This window comes from Centropristis striata, chromosome 14, assembly GCF_030273125.1.
Source record: "Centropristis striata isolate RG_2023a ecotype Rhode Island chromosome 14, C.striata_1.0, whole genome shotgun sequence".
Taxonomy (NCBI): Eukaryota; Metazoa; Chordata; class Actinopteri; order Perciformes; family Serranidae; genus Centropristis; species Centropristis striata.
The window spans coordinates 5,158,349-5,179,085 of record NC_081530.1 but is presented as its reverse complement, the minus strand read 5'-3'; the positions used below and the strand labels follow the sequence as shown (position 1 = coordinate 5,179,085).

General features: G+C 38.0%; 1 protein-coding gene across 1 annotated transcript in view; it reads right to left on the bottom strand.

Moving 5' to 3' along the window:
* Positions 1-3,871: 3,871 nt before the first annotated feature.
* LOC131985253 (collagen alpha-1(XXVIII) chain-like) overlaps positions 3,872-20,737 on the bottom strand; it is a 34,318-nt gene continuing 17,452 nt past the window's right edge. The window contains exons 11-33 of the mRNA XM_059350293.1: positions 18,534-18,587; positions 18,361-18,429; positions 17,600-17,668; positions 16,332-16,400; positions 15,488-15,556; positions 15,321-15,389; positions 15,167-15,235; positions 13,111-13,179; positions 12,952-13,023; positions 11,660-11,728; positions 11,367-11,438; positions 10,314-10,382; positions 9,018-9,086; positions 8,834-8,902; positions 8,642-8,710; positions 7,623-7,691; positions 7,385-7,453; positions 7,034-7,102; positions 6,841-6,921; positions 6,071-6,106; positions 5,946-5,982; positions 4,324-4,878; positions 3,872-4,215 (exon numbers count right to left, since the gene is read on the bottom strand). Coding sequence (XP_059206276.1) covers positions 4,028-4,215; positions 4,324-4,878; positions 5,946-5,982; positions 6,071-6,106; positions 6,841-6,921; positions 7,034-7,102; positions 7,385-7,453; positions 7,623-7,691; positions 8,642-8,710; positions 8,834-8,902; positions 9,018-9,086; positions 10,314-10,382; positions 11,367-11,438; positions 11,660-11,728; positions 12,952-13,023; positions 13,111-13,179; positions 15,167-15,235; positions 15,321-15,389; positions 15,488-15,556; positions 16,332-16,400; positions 17,600-17,668; positions 18,361-18,429; positions 18,534-18,587 — 2,130 coding nt within the window. The 3' untranslated portion in view covers positions 3,872-4,027. The remainder of the gene's footprint in view (positions 4,216-4,323; positions 4,879-5,945; positions 5,983-6,070; positions 6,107-6,840; positions 6,922-7,033; positions 7,103-7,384; positions 7,454-7,622; positions 7,692-8,641; positions 8,711-8,833; positions 8,903-9,017; positions 9,087-10,313; positions 10,383-11,366; positions 11,439-11,659; positions 11,729-12,951; positions 13,024-13,110; positions 13,180-15,166; positions 15,236-15,320; positions 15,390-15,487; positions 15,557-16,331; positions 16,401-17,599; positions 17,669-18,360; positions 18,430-18,533; positions 18,588-20,737) is intronic.

Genomic DNA, 20,737 nt, shown 5'->3' with positions numbered 1-20,737 from the left:
AGAAGGAAAACAGAAAGGCTATTTTTATGGATATCAAAGGAGTCACGTTAGCTGTAAACAATAATTTTGGCTTGGCTGATGTACCTCTCAAAAGCTCGTTTTAAACAGACACCAGTCTCCTTTTGCATTTGATTTGTTTGTAAAGGTCTGTCTAAATCTTAAATGATTCTCATTACAACAATGAGATTTTTGTTAAAAACACTGAGGTTCTTCACGGCTTTAGTGTTGAATTGAGACCCTTTAGAAAATAAGTATCCTGATATCAGTGAGTCAATCAACTTTTAGTTTTAAGTTAAACTGTATCCAGTTGTATGGGTAAATGTCCTGTATCATCACCATGGTAAGAATGGTTAAGTTAACATCAGATCTGACCAATCACATGGTTCATCTCCTGTCTCATATTATGGTTAGTCCTCTACTCAAAGTACTGAAGAACCTGAAAATGTTGGCTTGCCATTAAATACTTAAAAGGACATGCTCATAGCTGGAAAGCTTTTGTTACCAGAGCCAGATGATAACCAGCTGTGTAATAGTGGTTACCCAGGATTAGTGACAACAGGCCCAAACAGACAAAGCTAAAGTGATTTTCTGATACATGCCCCTGGTTTTTTAAGTCCAGTGTCAGGTGGCAGTTATACAAACACATAGCCAAGGTGAAATGTGGGCAGTGGAGCATGTGACACACAGGGATATTAGTATACTGTGTATGTATGACTGCATTGTTAGCCTGAAAATCAACTAGACAACAACAGAAAATAAGTGGAAAGAAAAATATTTGGTAACGCTTTATATTAAGGTCCTTGTAATAACCATTAATTAACAAGTAATAAGGCATTGTTCTCGCTTTAGATCCCTTTAGCTGCAAAAAGCATAGTTAACTGTTAACAAGTGCATAGTTAACTTATAATAGATGAGCAATAAAGTATGTTTTAATATCAATAAGCAAACAAAATAAGATTAAAAAAGGCATGGCAAAGACAATGGGTGGGTTATGGGTGTTTGTAATGCTATTATGAAGAATTATAAGATACTCATGAGGCTTTTATTCATGTTCTTATTATACATCTCTTATAGCCTGCTATTAGCTGTATTATAATGCCATTATTAACACTTATATAAGCTTATAAACACACAGTAATGTTAATAAGCATCTTGTAAGGACTTACAAGGGCCTGATGACTTGTTAATTAATGGTTATTACAAGGACCTTAATATAAAGCGTTACCAAATATTTTCATTAGGGATGACATGTTGAACAAGACTTGATCACCTGTCAGCTTGTATTAGTGTTTAGTTATTATATTAGGTGTAAAAATCCCAGAACAGATATACATAATCGTCCAAAAAGATCAGCTGGTGTGTGTGGCAGTTCAAAATTGAGCAGGAGCACCTGCAGTGTGAATGTAGCCTGAGAGACAGTGAGGAGGTCCAAGTCAGCTCTTCATCCTCACCTTCACCTGCAGCAGGCCACAGAGTGTGGCCACAGCAGCTGCTGACCTGCATCATCAGTCTGTTCTGTTCCTTAGAGAGTGATGGAGCATGTTAGCTTTGCACGCATCCTTTTCTCCAAACACAGTTTGTTACGTGTAGACGCAGGAATTCCTGCAGCTGGCTTCTGTCTCAAAGTTGTTTCCATTGCCCTGGCAGCCTCCGAACCAGAACTGAGCGCAGGCGTTGGCCTCGGGGTCGTAGTACCACTTGACTACGTACTGTCGACAGGGGCCGGGGTCCAGAGGCTGACTGCAGCCCTCATCTGAAAGGACAAGGGTGATAGAAATGAATTGTTTACTAAACTGCATTTCAACATGTAGCAGGTCATTTGAATAACCTGTTACAGTCATGGCCAAAAATACTGGCACCCCTGCAGTTCTGCCAGATAATTGTTGCAATTATAAATGCTTTGGTATTCACATGTTTATTGCTTTTGTTTGTCATTCTGGGAGAACGTCCTGTGGACAGATGAGACCAAAGTAGAGCTTTTTGGTAAAGCATATCATTGGACTGTTGCCTTCAAAGAAAAGAACATGGTCCCTATGGACAAACATGGTGGAGGTTCACTGATGTTTTGGGGTTGCTTTGCTGCTTCTGGCACTGGATGCCTTGACTGTGTGTATGGCATCATGAAATCTGAAGACTACCAAAGAATTTTGGGGCGCAATGTAGGGCCCAGTGTCAGAAAGCTGGGTCTCCGTCAGAGGTCATGGGTCTTCCAGCAGGACAATGACCCAAAGCACACATCAAAAAGCACCCAGAAATGGTTTAAGATAAGCGCTGAAGAGTTCTGAAGTGGCCAGCAATGAGTCCAGATCTAAATCCCATAGACCTCCTGTGGAGAGATCTTAAAACAGCAGTTGGGAGAAGGCACCCTTCAAATCTGAGACCTGGAGCAGTTGGCAAAAGAAGAGTGGTCCAAAATTCCACTTTGTGGTGTAAGTGTAAGAAACTCATTGATGGTTACAGGAAGTGACTGATTTCAGTTTCAGTCCAAAGAGTGTGCTACCAAATATTAATTTGAAGGTGCCAATAATTTTGTCCAGTCCATTTTTGGAGTTCTGTGTGGAATGATCAGATTTGGCTTTTTTTTCTCTGCTTTTTTTGTGTTGTTCCAATGCATCTGGCATGTTTGGTCTCTATATCATCGTCTGTTACTGCTCATCTTACACAACACTTAAAGAAAGACACCTGTTTGAGAAAGGAAGGGTGCAATAAACAAACATAAGATGTGATAAGCAGCCTTATGATGTGTTGCGCAACTACAGATTTCCCATCAATACGTCGTCAGAAGGCAATGACTGTATACTGGAAGTGACGTGTATCAAAGACGTAGTCCTTCTGTTTGCATTGTGCTTGTTTACCTGGCAGCGGTGAGTCTGTCGGGGGTGGAGGAGGAGGAGGAGGGCTGACCAGCGCCTTAGTGCTCTCAGCCTCGTACAGCCAGTCGGTCGGAGTCTGAGGACCCACCACGGAGGTCACCCCGGGGCCCTGCCGGCCCCTGCCACCAGGAGAGGCAAACGGGATGTCTGGCAGCTCGTTCCAGGGCTCCACCAACAGATTAGTACCAACCAGGTTCTCGTCTACCCGACCTGACTCATGGGACTGTGGAGTCAGGGCTGTTACTGTCTCCACTGGGAGTTCAAGCTGGGAAGTAGAGGAGCTCAGATCAGACAGGTGTCAGACTGTTTCGTAACATGCACTGTCATAAATTATTCTGTAGTCATTTCATTTTACTTCATATATTTGATAAAATGTATTAAATATAAATGTGTCGTTGATTTTGAGGCAGTTGTTTAAGTTACTTTAATATAAACATTTTTGAGATAGAATCTACTTATTTTGATCACATTCAATATAATCTTTATGTGTATGTAATTCTAAATCAAGAGGATTTTGAATAAATCCAACACAATAGAATCAGTCCGTTTTTAATTGACAGGCACTTCCTGTTAAGTTGTTATTAACTCAACTTGTAACACAGTTAGATTTAATTAATAATATTGCGTGCAAATTGTTGCCTCAATTTTATTGAGTAGCTATTGTTTATCTTTTTTACAGTGTAGTTTTGTTGTTTCAATACAGTCTATTTCGGGGGGGGGCAACCTTTACTAACTAAAGAGCCACTGTTGGACAAAAAAAAAGGGAAAATCACGGAATGGAGCGGCAAACCTTAAATTGAGCCTAAAATGAAAATGAAACAGCCTAATAAGTCTAAATTAGCCTACCAACATTATTAATAGTCATATTGGGCATTTATTAATATGATTTTGAAAACTAGCTTGTTTCTTTTTTTAATTATTATTATTATTATTATTTTCGCCTTTTTTATGTGAAGCACTTTGTGTTACATTTCTTGTATGAAAAGTGCTATACAAACAAAGTCACAGCCTCTACTATGCCAACCTATGGCTACCAAAAGTGCATTTTGCATTTCACAACATTAGGTCAACTGTTTTTTCATAACAAGGTGAATTGTGCTTTGTTATGTTCATCACCTGAAGACTGAGGTGTGCAGTATTTTTAAGTTCTACGTCTATCTTTTTTTAAATGAGATAAATAGAAACAGCTTTACTTGTATGTTTTCCTCTACTGGGAACTCTTTGGAGAGGCCGTCTTCTGGAGCCTTTGGGTAGATGTCAATAGGTGGAAACACAGATTTTGGTAGAAATGCCATTGTCTCATCCTGCTCACAAATCCGACTCAGTATATTGCTTTCCAGAGCTGTATCAAAACCAACAACAACACAATTAGAAAAGTTATTATTACAGGTTGTACTTCTCACAGAAAATGGTTGATTATCTGAGTGGTGAGACAACAGTGGTCGCTTACTGGAAAGTGTCCTGAAGTCATCTGTGAGGTAGACATGCTCTTCATCAGGATCAGAAGCGATAACATCCATCTGAGCCTGGAAGTCTTCATAGAGAGGGTCAGTCCTGTTTACCACTCCTATGACAAACATCTCGATCCCCTGTGCGTGGGCCGCTATTGCCGTTTCTTCAAACTGCATGGCATCACGGGGGTCGGCCTGCCCGTCTGTTAAAACCACAGCCACTTTCCTCACGCCGAGCCTCGCCGCCTGGAACAACTGGTTGGCCCGGTGGATAGCGCTGCCCGTGAAGGTGCCCTCGCCCAGGTAAGGCATCCTCCTGACGGCGGACTGGACTTCTTCCTGGCTGGACTCCTGCTGCAGACTGACGACCACCAAGTCCACGTGGCTGAAGAGCACGACGCCGATGCGAGTAGCTTCCCGGCTCACCGACACCCGTTCGATTAGAGCATTCACGAAGTCCTTCACCAACTCAAAGTTTTCTGGTCCCACACTCTCAGAGCTGTCTATCACAAACACCAGTTCCAGAGGGCTCTCTCTGCACTTGAGACCACAGCCTGGAAAACAAGTTAGATTATGAATATTACATCGCTTCAAAACTTCTGTTCAGAAGTATTCAGATCCTTTACTTCAGTAAAAGTACTAATACCACACTGTGAAATTACTCCACTACAAGTAAAAGTCCTGCAATCAAAACTAACTTAAGTAAAAGTACAAAAGTACCTTTAAAAACCTCCTGAAGACCCAGCTCTTCAGAGAGCATCTTCTCCCCTAGCACCACACGATAATTCGGTAACACTTTACAATAACCATCATTTATAAATGGTAAACAGATAGTTTAATAATGTTTAATCATCATTTATAAACCGTATATAGGCCATTTAGAATGGTAAATACATAATTTATTAATGTTAAACTAACTAAATCATTTATAAATGACAAATAGATGGTATATTAATGTAAGTTTATACTTACTTTACCATTAACAGACAATTGAATTATAATTTATAGTTTATCAATAGTTTTAGTTGCACTCATTATAACATTTTTAACACCATATTAAGTATGTTAATGATTCTGAAATAACCCTATTCATAAACCTTTAAGAAATTGGTTGAAAATATTTAAAGATTAAATATGTATAGCACTTTGAAAATGGTTAATAATTGGTTTATAAACCATCTATAAACATTATTTAGTTGGTTATTGTAAAGTGTTACCGATAATTCTACTCCCTAAAGAATCCTCACTAGCACTTATTGATGCACTAATAGCTCTTATTGCACTATACCTTGATTGTTTGTTTTTATTCTTCCTGTAAGTCGCTTTGGATAAAAGCATCTGCTAAATGACTAAATGTCTAAATGTCTAAGTATCAGCTTCAAGATGTGTAAGATGTGTACATTTATGTTACATTATGTTAAATCTCGACCTGAAAAGTAACTAAAGCTGTCAACTAAATGTAGTGGAGTAAAAAGTACAATGTTTGCCTCTAAATGTAGTGGAGTAGAAGTATAAAGCTATATTAAATGGAAATACTTAGAGACATACGTTAGACACATTTGCTTTTTACTTTTGATTGAGTATTAAACTGCGGGAAAACATGATAAAATGTGTACTTTACCACAGATTTCCCTGATAATCCTGATGACCTCTTCTCTCTGGGTACGGAAAAAAAGACAAAAAGTTTTTCAATCTTAATGTTCAGATATAAAGCTTTGTGTAATTTCTGCCGGTCACTTTCCTTACCGTCAGTCCTGGTTCTCCCTTCTCTCCAGGTCTCCCCTGTAAAATTAAACTTAGGTAAGGATGGAGAATGATGAATGATAACAAATCAGGCAATGTTTTGAGTAGCCGAAGGGTTGTACAGAAGTGCGGAAGTGTCACTTATGGCCCATTTTTGTGGTGTCATTTATTTCTGCACTTCAAGGAAGCACAGCAGCAAGACAAGAAAATACGGGAGGACTATGCCTTGCACTGGAGGTTTTTGCAGTAAAATGTGCTGGAAAAATTCTCAACAAAATTGCTCCAACAACCATCCATGTAGTCAGCTGTTACACAAACTCCTGACCAATCGGGGTTAAGTGCTTCCGTTTTTTAAACTTCTTTTTACTTTCTTATACCAAGGTTGATTTTGGCCCCTCTCTGTTTACTCTCTCACCAACCTGCTGGTTATGTGATTTGCCACTGCTTTGTGACAGGAATTAGGACATTTCTCCAATAGTTGATTCTGTTTAAACTTTTTGCCAGACTGCGCATATTGTCAGCATGCCCTTTGGTCCCCATTGCCACAGTCTGAATGCACTACCCCAACTCAAAATGAATGGGGAGGACTAGTTTTTTTGCTACAATGCCTGATCTAGTTTGAATGCACAGGGGTGCATGCAGTGCAGAAACAACAGACTGCGTGTTTGCTGCCAGCTTCAAGGTGTGAATTTGGGTTTTGCCAAGTTATAATGCAGGTAGTTATGCAGGGTTTACACAGGCTATCATAACTGGTATTGATTATTAATTATTACCATTGTTCCAGTAGTTCCAGGCTCTCCATAGTCTCCCTTGTCTCCTTTCTTTCCCCGGTCTCCAGAAACGCCTCTGTCACCCTGTATGTTTGTGAAAGCACTTTTTATTACAGCAACTTTGAAGCACAGGTCAGCTGAGGTGATATGTCACAGGCCATGCAAACACTGGCAGTCGCTGAATTATTATTGGTACCTTCTCCCCTGGAAGGCCATCCCCTGGTGCCCCCCGAGGGCCCATTGGGCCCTGAAACCCAGGCTCTCCCTAATAATAAAAAATGATAATTTGGTAAGTGTGGCATCATCAGCATATAGATTTACATTTATGTTGAAGATCTGTCAATTGAGTAAAACAACACAGATAGACTGATTCAATATAACAGCACAGGCTAATGACCCAAGTGGGTACAATGGCTCAGCTTAGCTGGGTGCTGAATCCTCAAAAACAAGTACCTAACACAACCTTGGTAAACGACATTATACAGTTTGTGATTCAGTTTTCTTGAATGACAACATACTAGCCTCGTCAAGTGTTTTTGCTGCCTACCTTTGGTCCCTGGATGCCCTCTCCTGGAGGCCCTAGCAGGCCTGGAGGACCAGGCTGCCCTGTAGAGCCCTGGGAATACCATACATGTTAGCAATCGTCAAGTTATATGGCAAATACTTTTATGATATGCAGAGGAAATTATTTATAATCAAGAACAATAGAAATTGTTTAACACACACACACACACACACACACACACACACACACCACACACACACACACACACACACACACTGACCTTCGGTCCATAAAGTCCAATTCCAGGTGGACCTGATGGCCCCTGGACACCTGGCGAGCCTCTGTTACCCTGACAAACATAGAAAAATATGTGTCACTACTTATCCATCTAATAAAGCAACTTCTACACTTTTTAACAGGGGTGCTCCTATTATTAGTTGGACATAAAAATGGACAATAAACTAAATTGGAGTGCCCACGTTAGTTATCTGTGGTAGGCTGACTCAGAGACTTCACTTTCTCTGCAGACTCAGACTTTTCAGTGTGGGAACTGAGATCATGTTAATTAGGTCAGTGCATTGATAAAAACAAAATATGACATTGCACCAAAACACATGAATATGTGTCGCTGTGTTAGCTACTCGCGGTTCGGGGGGTCGAGAGGCAGGTGCAGGAAGCTATCATGCAGAATATGCACAGCTAGAGGACAACCAGCAGCTTTTGGATTTAGCCTTCCTTACAGATCTCACAGCAGTACCAGTACTCCAAATATTTATTGTACTTTTTTTTTGCAAATCACAGAACTGTCTTTTATGACATCTGGGATACTTTTCTGTTTAATGTGTGCATATTAAATCTGTATGTAGATTGTCAGAAATGGTGACAGCTCCCTATGTGGACTGGGAGATCTCAGCAGACTGGTAACTTTACAAGTAAATTTTGGTTCAAAAAAGGTTGGGCATCTCTGTGCTAAACTCTTGGTTTCATGTTAGCCCAAAAACAAATGGGTGATGTCCAGTGGCAACATACACTTTTATACACTGAAAAAAGAAAATAGTTGAACCAACTTAATTGAATTGTTTCATTTGGTAACACCTAAATGAATTAAGTTCTTTCAAATTAATTTAATAAGTTAGATTAACACAATTTATTTTAAATTAATTTGAAAGAACTTAATTTATTTAGGTGTTACCAAATGAAGTTTTAAGTTGGTTAAGTTGGTTCTTTTTTCAGTGTACAGTCTATAATCTGAGGGGTTACCCTCCCTTCATGAATTCATAAGTAACACTTGTGTCTCACCTTAGGTCCAGGTATTCCTTTCCCTTCAGGTCCCATCTCTCCTTGTACTCCTGGTAAACCAGGGAGCCCCTAATGATCAAGGAAATATGTTCATTTACAAATTAATAAACATGTTAACAAACCTGTTTTAGGCATTGAATATAAAGATTATTGTCTGTCTGAACTCCCTTTTGGATGACTGATTTCTCTCACCTGGGGTCCTGGGATGCCATCCCCCTTCATTCCTGGTGGCCCTGAGGGTCCGATATTCCCTTTGTTACCCTGGAGGAGGAACACAACAATAGTCAAAATACTGAATGGCACGTACATGTGGATACATTGCAAATATACTGTTATATGCTATAATTCTTGTGATGATATTCTGTGTTCATGCTACCTTCGGCCCAATGATTCCTACACCAGGTTCTCCAACAGGTCCAGTTGGTCCTACAGGTCCAGGATCACCCTATCAAATGGACAAGTCAACAGTTAACCCACTAATTACAGCTCATAATTTAAGCAATTTTTATATAAATCTATATAATGTTTTATATCAGAAGACTCTAAACATGGTTTTGGTTTAGCATTTCGGCTGGCACCATCCTGGGTTTTTTTGTTCGTATTTGAACAACAATGTGAAATGAACAGACAATTCCAATCGTCTTTTAGTACAACTGAATACTGAAACATTTTTAGGTAACCAAAACATTACAATTAATGTAAATGGATCTGCACTTTCAAGCGCTTTTCTAGTCGCTTGTCTACCACTCAAAGTGCTCTGTACCACAGACTGCACTCATTCCCCCATTCATACTGGTGGCAGAGTCTACCTGAAAGGTGCCACCTGCCACCATTGGGCCTGAGTATTTTTGTTGTACCTTTTCGTTGTGTAAATTGTTTTTTGCTTATGTTGTAGAAAATCTTTAAAGAAAAACATTTGACGACCAGATGAATTCGAATAACAGCCTTGTGCGGGATTTTAATTGGCAGATATTAAAAACAAATGGCAACACATCCAACGTTCAGAACAACTCTGACCTGACAACGCCTTTGTCTTGGCTATTTCACTTCTGTTCGTGCGTCATTGTTTCTTTGTAACTAAGGTTTTAATGTCCTGTACTTTCCTGTTATGACAATCATTTGATATGTGAGTACACTTGGGAGATTGTGTTCCTATTCTAATGTTATCGTATCAACCAGAGCATCCACTTAGGATACGCTATGCTGACTTTTGTCCAAGAAGTTTTCCTTTCCCATGATCTGATATTTCACCTGTGTACCTAGGTTACATATATTTTCAATGTAGATTTATCTATGGATTTATCCTACACTTGCACCAGATTTCTTTTTGTCCTGCATTTGAGTCCAGTTATAAACCGAACTGTAACACCTAGGTCTTTATATAGTAGCTGTACCCATCGTTTCTATCGGTAGTGGTTACTGTTTTCTCACAAACTTTGATTGTGAAAGATTGTTCAGAGTCAAGACAGGAATCATTTTAACATTCTGTACAGTTTCTTTTCCAAAGACATATGGTTAAACTTTTGTTTTTGTGACCTGTCTGATTTTTTTTTGCCACAGGACTAAGCTTGTCAGTCTGGATGTCTGTTAAATATAGTCTGAGTGAGTGAGTGAGTGTGTGTGTGTGTGTGTGAGTGTTTGCGTGTCTTTTTTAGTTACTGTGTGTCATCACCTTTGACCCTGGTAAGCCACGCCCAGCAGGTCCAGGTAGGCCCAGCATCCCTGGACTTCCAGGCTCTCCCTAAAAGAAGAAAAGTCAGTAAGATAATAATAAGCTACCACCAAATAAATGTGTGAAAAGAACATCCAAGCAAACCATATACGTATTTGTCATGTCTTAACTCTTAAACATAGAAAAAAAGCTTTTGTCTCAAGAGCTTTGTTGAGGATGTCATCATTTCAGGCCCTTCAGTAATATTTTGCCCACAGCTGTTAATAAAATTCAGTGACATGGATTACCACAGTAAATAAAGGTATGAATTGTGTGAATGCTAGCACGAGCTGAGTCCAGGTTAACGTGTGGCCCAAATCACATAAACACAATATCCTTTCCTTCCATGATAACAGTGAACTTCCGAAATAATCCAAGAACAGGCCGCTATAACCAGTGGTGGAATATTAAGTAGTTAAAATCTACCCTACCTTGACGACCTGCTTACATAAATGCATAAAAAATACACACACACACACACACACACACACACACACACACACACACACGTCTGTTTGGGACATGGTAATGCTGATACTTTTGTACTTTTGCTTCAGTAAGTTTTGAATGCAGGACTTTTACTGTGTCGTAATTTTACAGTGTGGTATTAGTACTTTTACTGAAGTAAGAGATCTGAATACTTCTTCCACCACTGGCTATAACTCCCTCCCTCTACTCTTTGTTATAGTGTAATTGTAATTGTAATTGATTCAATAACATTCATTTCAAGCCAACTGAAGACATTTTTATTTGTTCAGGCTTTTGATTAATTGTTTCGGGACTGCTATGGTTGTTTAAATTGCTGTTGTTTTGGTCTTTTAAAACTTGTATGTACATTTTTATGTTATGTGTATGATTTTTATGTGAAGCACTTTGTGACTTCTGTCTGTGAAAGGTGCAATATAAATAAAGTTTACTTACTTACTTACTTACAATTCAGGAACTGATCCCCCCAGGGATTAATAAAGTAATTATTCGTATGATAGTACTGGAGATGACCTGTATTTAACATACCTTCGCTCCAGAAGGACCCACAGGGCCTGGAGAGCCCGCAAGTCCCCTTGGTCCACGGTCCCCTCTATCCCCCTGTGGAAGAACATGTTCACAAGGCGTGGATCAGTTTGATCATTGTAGTGTTTTCATACAAAGAAGCCACTTTGTTGTTAAAGGCACATGCAGATAAATAAAGTTATCCAGGTAAGTCAACTTTGTAAGCCAATGAATGCATTGTCAATACAGGTATGTAAACGTCAACAAATGTCAGACAAACAGCAGTTAGGACAACATCTGAATGACTAAAGGTTTACCTTTTCTCCAGGGATGCCTTTACCCGGTGCTCCCTCTATGCCTCGCAGGCCTGCCAACCCCATCTCTCCCTAGATCAAACAGCAGTTCAAGATGCATCACAGCATTAAAATAACATTCAAGTGGATCAGAAGCTCGTTTGTGATGCTTGTGATGTTGGGCAGAGCAGGCAGCAACATCCGGACGGAAACTAAATAAGCAGGATTTTCGTTTTAGTGTGCTCTTTAAAGACAAAATGGATTGTAAGGAGGAATGATTTATTGGACATATTGTAAAGAGGATGATTTAACGTTCACTCCTTAAAGTCCATACTGAGATAAACAACTTAACAAGTCTGTTGAGTTTCCATTTCCTGTTTCGCCCCCCATCTTTCACCTGTATTTGTCTACAGTAAACACAAGTTAGATCCTTGGTCCTGGTTGATGAATGTACAACAGGCTGTGTGAACCAGAGTTGGGAAACCAATGTCCACATTTTTGCGCAGGTCTTGTGGCCTAATACTATCCTCTCCATCAGAGATATTGGATTAAACATACCATCTTTGGAGCAAAATTACCTTAGGGCCCATTTTTATTCACTGGCTTTTAACTCAACATGAGCCTTTGCTCTGTTTTATTTTTTGTTTTTATTTGTTCTTTGTGGTTTTTGAGATTAATTTTAAAACCCACTTTTATTTACTGTTTTTTGTTTTACCCAGCATGAGACTCGCTTTGTTTTAGTTGTTTTTGCTTGTTCTTTGTTTTTATTGTTTTTATTGTTGGTCTGTCCTGCCATGTACAGCCCTTTGTATCAGCTAACGCTGTCTTAAAGGGCTCTATAAATAAAGTTGATTTGATTTGATTTAGGGGTTAGCTAGCTTGCAACTTGCTCAACTATCTTACTGTGTGTTGGAGCAGCACATTATCTCAGTGTTTCTATGGTGAACAAATTCAAGAGCTCTGATGATGCAGGTTATCATTTTTTTATGGTCACTAAATCTGTAACTCTTGTTTGTTTGGAAGCTGATTCATTCATTCATTCATTCAAGTTTACAGAACATTCTTTTAAACAATAAATAGTTCATAACAGCTAAATTTTACATCAAATTATGACTGTGTTACACAATAATTGCCATTGACTCACTGTCTTGCAGAAACAGTTTTGTTATGTGATTTTATGACTAACCTATTTAAAAATATAGAAAGTAGATGACTGTTTGGTAATTGGGTATGTTCAGCATTTGAACTGGATTCAGTAGAGATTGGACTACATCATTTTACAAAATAGGACCTTTGACCTCCAGTCACTGACTCACCTTAGGCCCAACAGCTCCGTCCTCACCAGGAATGCCAGGTATCCCAGCAGCCCCATCAGGCCCTGGTTCCCCCTAGGGAACCAAACAAACTCAAACCTTTTAGTCCCACTGTGCATTCAGTTGGACATTCTTTATTCAAGGGGAGTTTTGTTGGCTTACCTTTGGTCCTGGTTCACCAACACCCCTCTCTCCTTGAGGTCCAGGTTCTCCAGGGAAACCCTGGTCACCCTATGAAGCAAATCATTGACTGTTCACATCAGATGACCAAAAACTGAAAGATGCAAAAAGTGTTTTAGTGCTCAGGTAAATCTCATATTTCAGGAGTTTATGAGTTGGTATATGAAACTGGTGTAAGATACTACTTTAAAACTACAACCCTAATATTCCTGGATCAGTTTGCAGATTCCCTGGTTTGACCTACCACGAAGACTCTCAGAAGCTGAGAAGAGATCTCATAGTTTTACGTGCAATGTGAAATTACAGACATTTTGAGTGCACTAATGATTTCAGTTTAATTTCTGCTGGTTGGTCATATGACTGCTTGTTTCCTGCCACATTGGACACTGGTAAGTTCAATGTTATTATAGCCATATTGTATCTACAATAACAGACCATCTTACTCTCTTTGTTATGATCCATAAGTCACTGAAATCCAAATGTACTAATCATAATAAAATAAACTGAGTGTTTTATAGTGAGACATGAGCCATGTCTATATATCTGTCACATATCTGTTTGCAGTTCCTGTAAAGGCCTCCCAACCTGTCCTGTACAGTCTAATTGACTGCGTTCCAGATCATATACTTTCTTTTTACTTTTGGTGTGTACTCTAGCTCCCCTTATGAAGTATGTACTGATGCATTAAGTATGCATACAACAGTGACGTACTACTTCATAACGTGGTGCCTTGGCTTTTGACCCTCTCACTCATTATGCTTTGCAGAGGATTGTGGATAAGAGCCAGAAAAGCATGCAGGCTTGAATACTGCCAGTTCCACTGTTTAAGTAGGACATCCTGGTATGGCATACTGCATTTAGTGACTATGTACTGGGACATACAGTACTAAATATTTTCCTAGCATACTAAATATTATGTTAGTACAGGTATTGGAACAACACCATTGCTTTGTGACAGGGAAATATTGCTACCTCAGTATTTTTTCCTCCATGCATTTTGCTGAACTGCAGCCACTGTGGCCAAAAGTGACAATACATGAATATAGTAGTACCATATCAAAGTACTTGTACTTTACTTGAGTACTTTATATGAAATACTTTGATTTCATATACAAAACATATGATCAGAAAACATACACAATACATTAAAGGCTGTGCATACCCACACATGTTTTGAGTCATGAGGCTGATAAGTATATAGTGTATACAGTGTACTAGTGTCCCTAAAAGTTCATGTTTTTTATCTGGTGCAACTAAAATAAATAAATATATAACAACCTTTCCAGCACATTGGGGTATTTAATTTTGCATAAATAGTATTTTTACTTTAGTACCTTTTTCTTGTTATACACGGTTGCCCATAAAGTTGGAATAATTTTGTTTTCAGACACAATCCTCTGTTAATTGTGGTTTCATTTTCAATGTGATATGTCTGGAAGAGATGATTAATATAGTTTTGAGAAGATATACACTTTATCTGTCAAGAATAAATCACGTTATCACAATCATTTTATGGAAAGAGGGAAAAAAATATTTTATTCCAACTTCATGGCCACACATTTATCAATCTAAAGTTAGCCAATTGCAGCAACAATAGCCACTATTAACTAAACTAAAAAAGACTCTACTGAATGTGAGTTTATTTGAGTGGTTATGAATTCCACTTTTCATTTGTAAGAGGGTAACATCTTATTTCTTCTTTCAAATGTTATAGTCTTGCTTTACTCATGCATTATATATCCTAACTCTCTCATAAATGTCAGATAGTTACATGTTACAAATTACAAATTACTGTACACTGAAAAAAGAAAATAGTTGAACCAACTTAATTGAATTGTTGGTAACACCTAAATGAATTAAGTTCTTTCAAATTAAAATAAATTGTGTTAATCTAACTTATTAAATTAATTTGAAAAAACTTAATTCATTTAGGTGTTACCAAATGAAACAATTCAATTAAGTTGGTTCTTTTTTCAGTGTAGGATTGTATCACTCATTCCTTTAAATCATTTTAACGTGTCAACTCTCTACTACTAACCTTTGGTCCAACTATCCCCAGTCCAGGAGGTCCTCTGGGACCAGAAGGCCCAACTGGCCCGTGGTCCCCCTAAAGCCAGAGGGGTACACCATCATTTAAAATAAAGCTACACAAATAAAAGAATATATTGGAATGGGGAGGGGGCGGGGCTTGCCTTTTCTCCTTGTATGCCTGCCCCAGGAAACCCCACTATGCCTGGCAGCCCAGGGGATCCTGTGTTTCCCTGGGGGTCAGACAGGTGAGGAGTGAGACAGGTCATCCTTTACAGCAGTTCTCACTATCCGTGTGTCTGCATTCCAAACATTTAACAGTTAACAATACCTTATCACCTTTGTACCCGACTCCTGGAGGTCCACGGCTGCCCTTGGGACCCTCGTAACCCCTGTCACCCTGCAGAAACACACTGGGAGCGTTAAGAGAACAGGAAGGCCTAGACCAGGGGTGTCAAACTCAAATACACAGTGGGCCAAAATTTAAAACTTGAACAAAGTCGCGGGCCAACATTGATATTTATTGAAAAAATTGACCTAAACAAGTTCAAACGAAATGGAACAAGCAAAGCTTGATATAACTTAATATTGCAAACATGCAAAATCGAATATCTAATAAAACAAACAAACAAATTAATGGCATTCATTTCTTAAATAAAATTTAAACAAAAATGTCCCTTTATTTTATATGCAGCCTTCTTTAAATTTAAATTTAACAGTAATCTTTTTTTTCCACAGGCTAAAAATAAATGTAAGAATAAAATAACAATAATAAACCAAATGACTAATAATAATATCCTTCAATGAATGTGCAACCATTCAAGCCCATGCCTTGGACTATAGCAAGAAAAAGTGCATAAAGACAACTTTAATTGTTGCTCAGTTTGCTACACACTGATCTACTGTGTTTAAGCCAAAACACGAGCAGAGCATTCTGGGATTTGTAGTATTATTTGCGCTGTATAATACCGGCGGGCCAGCTCTGGTTGTCATTTGGTATTTCCTCGCGGGCCAAGTATAATATACTGCGGGCCAAATTTGGCCCACGGGCCAGAGTTTGACACCTCTGGCCTAGACACATGACACATAATGGCATCTCAGGACTCAAGCTTCAGAGGCACAGACTCTTTACCCTGTATGCAGTTTGGAGTGAAAGAGCTTCTCCTGGAACTTACTTTGGACCCTGGAAGACCCTCACCAGGAAACCCTGGTGATCCTTGCATCCCCGGTGGCCCTGCTGGGCCCTGAACACATCAACATGAAGATAGTAAATAGCAAATACTGAATTTAAACACATTGCATCAGTTATTAAATCGTGAAAGCACTACAATATTTAGACAACAATACCACATGGCAAGTTGTTGGAAAAACTGCAGCACTGCCAACATTAACTTGTGCAGTTTAAAGTATCAATTCAAACCTAAAGCCCCAGACCTAGCTTAGCATAAAGCTTATATTTTACATACTGAGGTAGAGACAGTATAACTGCTTCCACACAGCCAAATATAATGAAGATAAATGGAGGTGTGTTTGTGCTACTCAAAGCATTAAGAGATGTTATTCTAAGTCTTTAGGACATATATGGATTCCTTCATTTCGTTGAATAATTTTTGATGTATTCCTCAAAATATTAGAGTTGATCTCAGTAAACTATATGTGAGGAAGAATCACATTGTGTTAGTGACAAAATGTGTTCAAGATTTAAAGAAGGCCATAAAAATAATAATAATAATACATTTTATTTGTAAAGCACTTTTCATACAGAAATCTCAAAGTGCTACAGAAACAAGAAAGAGAAAACTCATTAAAATCAGCAGTAGATAAAAAAAAAGACACGGGTAATAAAGTACATTATGCAGAGACAAAATAAAAACATCTAGGGGCAACCTAAAAATGCCTCCCTGAACAGAAAAGTTTTAAGCCCTTTTTTAAAGGTGTCCACAGACTGGGGTTTACGTAGATGTTCAGGGAGGGAGTTCCAGATGTGGGGGGCGGCGGAGCAGAAGGCCCGGTCTCCCATAACTTTATAAGCCACTGAATACTTAAATGTGAAACCTACAATTATAGATTTTATTTATATAGCAATTCAATATTTTACTTTAAAAAACATATGGCTTGAATCCTACAATTTGAATATATCTGATTTTTTTTTTAAATCAGATTTTTATTAGATTATAGATTTTATTTATATAGCAATTAAATATTTTACTTTAAAAAACATATGGCTTGAACCCTACAATTTTAATATATCAGATTTAAAAAAAAAAAATCTGATTCCAAGACAAATGCAAGCATCCAAGTTGCTCAAATAGAGTTACTCGAATTCAGGTCTAAACTTTTCTTTAGGTATGACATAAGGCAAGACAACGAGGTGATGGTATTAGTGACAATATATTGGCTAGAAACGCAGTTATTGTAGTTTCACTTAGATTTGAGAACTCACTGGTGTCCCTGGTTCACCTATACCCATCGGTCCAAGAGGACCTGGTCTTCCTTGGTTTCCCTTGTCACCCTGAAAGACAAAGTATACATATTAAAGATAAACTGAAAGATTCACGAAACACACATTGGCTTCCCCTTAACTAGGCAAGTAGGAAAATGTTCCTCTAGTACAGCTATTCTCAACCTTGGGGTCGCGAGATGATTTCTGGTGGTCACCAAATCATTTTGGAAGTCAGCTCTGTCTCCACTGTGTTAATGCGTTCATGTGTTTTAGTCTTTTTGGTCATTTAATGTCTCTTTTTTTTTGTAATTTTGTGTCTTTTTTTGGTCATTTTGTGTCTTTTCTGGTCATTTTGTGTCTTTTTTTGGTCATTTTGTTTCCTATTTTGGTCATTTTGTGTCTTTTTTTAGTCATTTTGTGTCTTTTTTGGTCATTTTTTGTCATTTTGTGTCTTTTTTGGTAATTTTGTGTCTTTTCTGGTAATTTTGTGTCTTTTTTTGGTCATTTTGTGTCTTTTTTTGATCATTTTGTGGGCAATTTGTGTCTTTTTTGGTAATTTTGTTTCCTTTTTTGGTCATTTTGTGTAATTTTTTTTAGTAATTTTGTGTCTTTTTGTGGTCATTTTGTTTATTTTTTGTGTGATCTGAACTGTGAGATTCTGTTCAGTGAGCGGGGGTCGCGGACAACATGCATGTTAAATTGGGGGTCGCGACTCAAAAAAGTTGAGAACTACTGCTTTAGTATATCAAACCCAACCTTACCTTGGAACCTGGAAACCCAATGCCATTATCTCCTGGAGGTCCAGGTACACCCCTCGGTCCTCGATCGCCCTTTAAGGAGAAGGAAAAGATACTTACCACCATCCCTATAGCTTCACCTTGTGAACAAACTGATTTACTGGATATATTTGAAATTTGACTGCCAGTGTTCTTACTTTAGATCCAGGTGTCCCCTCTGGACCCTGGTCTCCAGGTCCTCCCCCAGTTCCCTGAGACATGACATGAAAAGGGAATGGACAATTAAATACATGTTCCATAAATAACATAAAAGGAATTTAATATGATAACCATAAACTCCTATTTGACAATCTTTGCCTTTATTGGACAGTTAAAATAAATCCAGTTCTCCATTCTTGTTACTGCCAAGTGTGGGTGTTGTCAATACACGGGTCCCTATCCGGCTTCCCACAAACACAGAGGGGACTGAACCCAAGTCCCTTTATTCTTCCTTAAATCTATTTTTACTGTAAAATAGTCAACTTTTCATGTCAGAAAAACAGAAACCCTTTTTCAGCTTTGTGAGGGAGCATTTTGTGGCGTCTTCTCCTCTTCTTTTTTTTTTTTCAACACAAACCACTGCACACACTAGAGCAGCTGGAGCCAAAAGCTGCTTCACCTCCATTTATTAAGTTTTTACTAAGAGCATGATGGGAAAAAATGCAAAAACTAAAAACTCTAAACACTTGTCTTTAGATGTGAGCTGATAGTTTTCCAGGAGTCTTTTCCAAATCTTTTCAAAGTCTTCTGATGTATAGGTAGCATAAGGGATATTAAACATGAGACTGTAAAAAAACAGAGATATTGTCTTCTTTACTCCACACATTCTCCTTCATTTTGAAAACATGGCAGCTACATTACCCACAATGCAACAAGCATTGCAGGGAAAGTAACCTGGAGTCTGATGTATAAAATCAGTATAACCCCTATAAAGGATAAGATATTGTTGACTCTACTTTTTAGACAGAATAAATTTCCATTCTTGCCAGGAGAAATGTGACTGTTGATCAAAGTTTGTGGCACTGGCTGCTGAGCTGTGTCGCCCTCTGCTGGAATATAACAAGAGTGTGACTGGAGACTCTCTGACTCACAGATTCTATCCTCAAATGTTAGATGTCATGAAAAAGTAACCAAAATCAACCAGGCATGCTTAAGATATATGTAACTGTAATATTAAATTGTCATAAGTAACAGGACTTTAATAAGTTGGCTAATTTATCAATGCTTTAAGCCAAGCAGGAGAGATTAATCATCCTTTGTGAATATTTTTCTGATAATTTTGGCTTTAATTCTTGTTCTTCCCACACTAGCGGGCGTGATGATGACTAGGATAGATTACCTGACTCAAGCAAGTATTGCATATCTGCCATTGATTATTATGCTAAATATTAGTTATGTAGTACAATCTATACTGCTTCATGTGTTTTTGAGAGACCACTTTATATTCACTACAATTAAAGATCATAGTTTTTCACCTTTTATGTCTTTGAGGGTTTTCAATGATGAAATGTTTCCTTTTTATGGTTTACTCGTAACCCTAACTCTGGAACAATTTTCACACAACATTTATTTTAAAATTGTAATTTTTCATGGGCAGTGATGGAAAAAATACACGTCAACACTGAATTAGTATCTGTGTGTTTACTGTTATTGTTAGTCTTTTGGAGAACCAAACCTATGGGAGTGGTGGTATGCAAGACCTGGACTTAATATTTTTGGTACCCCAAAATGAACTGTCATTGTATTTTATACATTTATTGTGATTAGTTGAGATAGATGTCCTATTAACCCAAAAGAACCCAGACCCAGTTATCCTTAAAGGAAAATGATGGGGGATATACAACAGACCAAGTGGACCACATAGAACACATTTATGATGTTTTAAAAATAATTCTACCCCTAAATGTCAAAGATCTGTGATGTGACTTATATGTTACAATGAGCGTTTATGGAATTTATGTTTATAATATTTCTTATTGTAAAATAAAAAAAACTAGACACCTTTTCTGCTTACAAGAATACAAATTTTACTTTTTCTTTGCATCTCCACAACATATATCAACATGGTGACATTAGTAGTGCTGTTTAACAATAAATTATTTTTCTGATTTGTTTTTAAGTAAAAAAATAAGTACTAATAATAAATAAAATCAAATAACCATTTGCCTTTTTGTTTTCATCTCCATAATATATATATATACATTGTGTGACTTTAATTTGTTCAGAAAATATGGTCAGAACAAGATAAATGCAATACAGGACAAACTATTAAGTGATTAGAATTGTTAAATGGGTTTAAACTTTAAGCCTCGTAACAAAAAATAAGCTTTTTGAAATTAGCTACTTTTCCCCATTTCTGTTT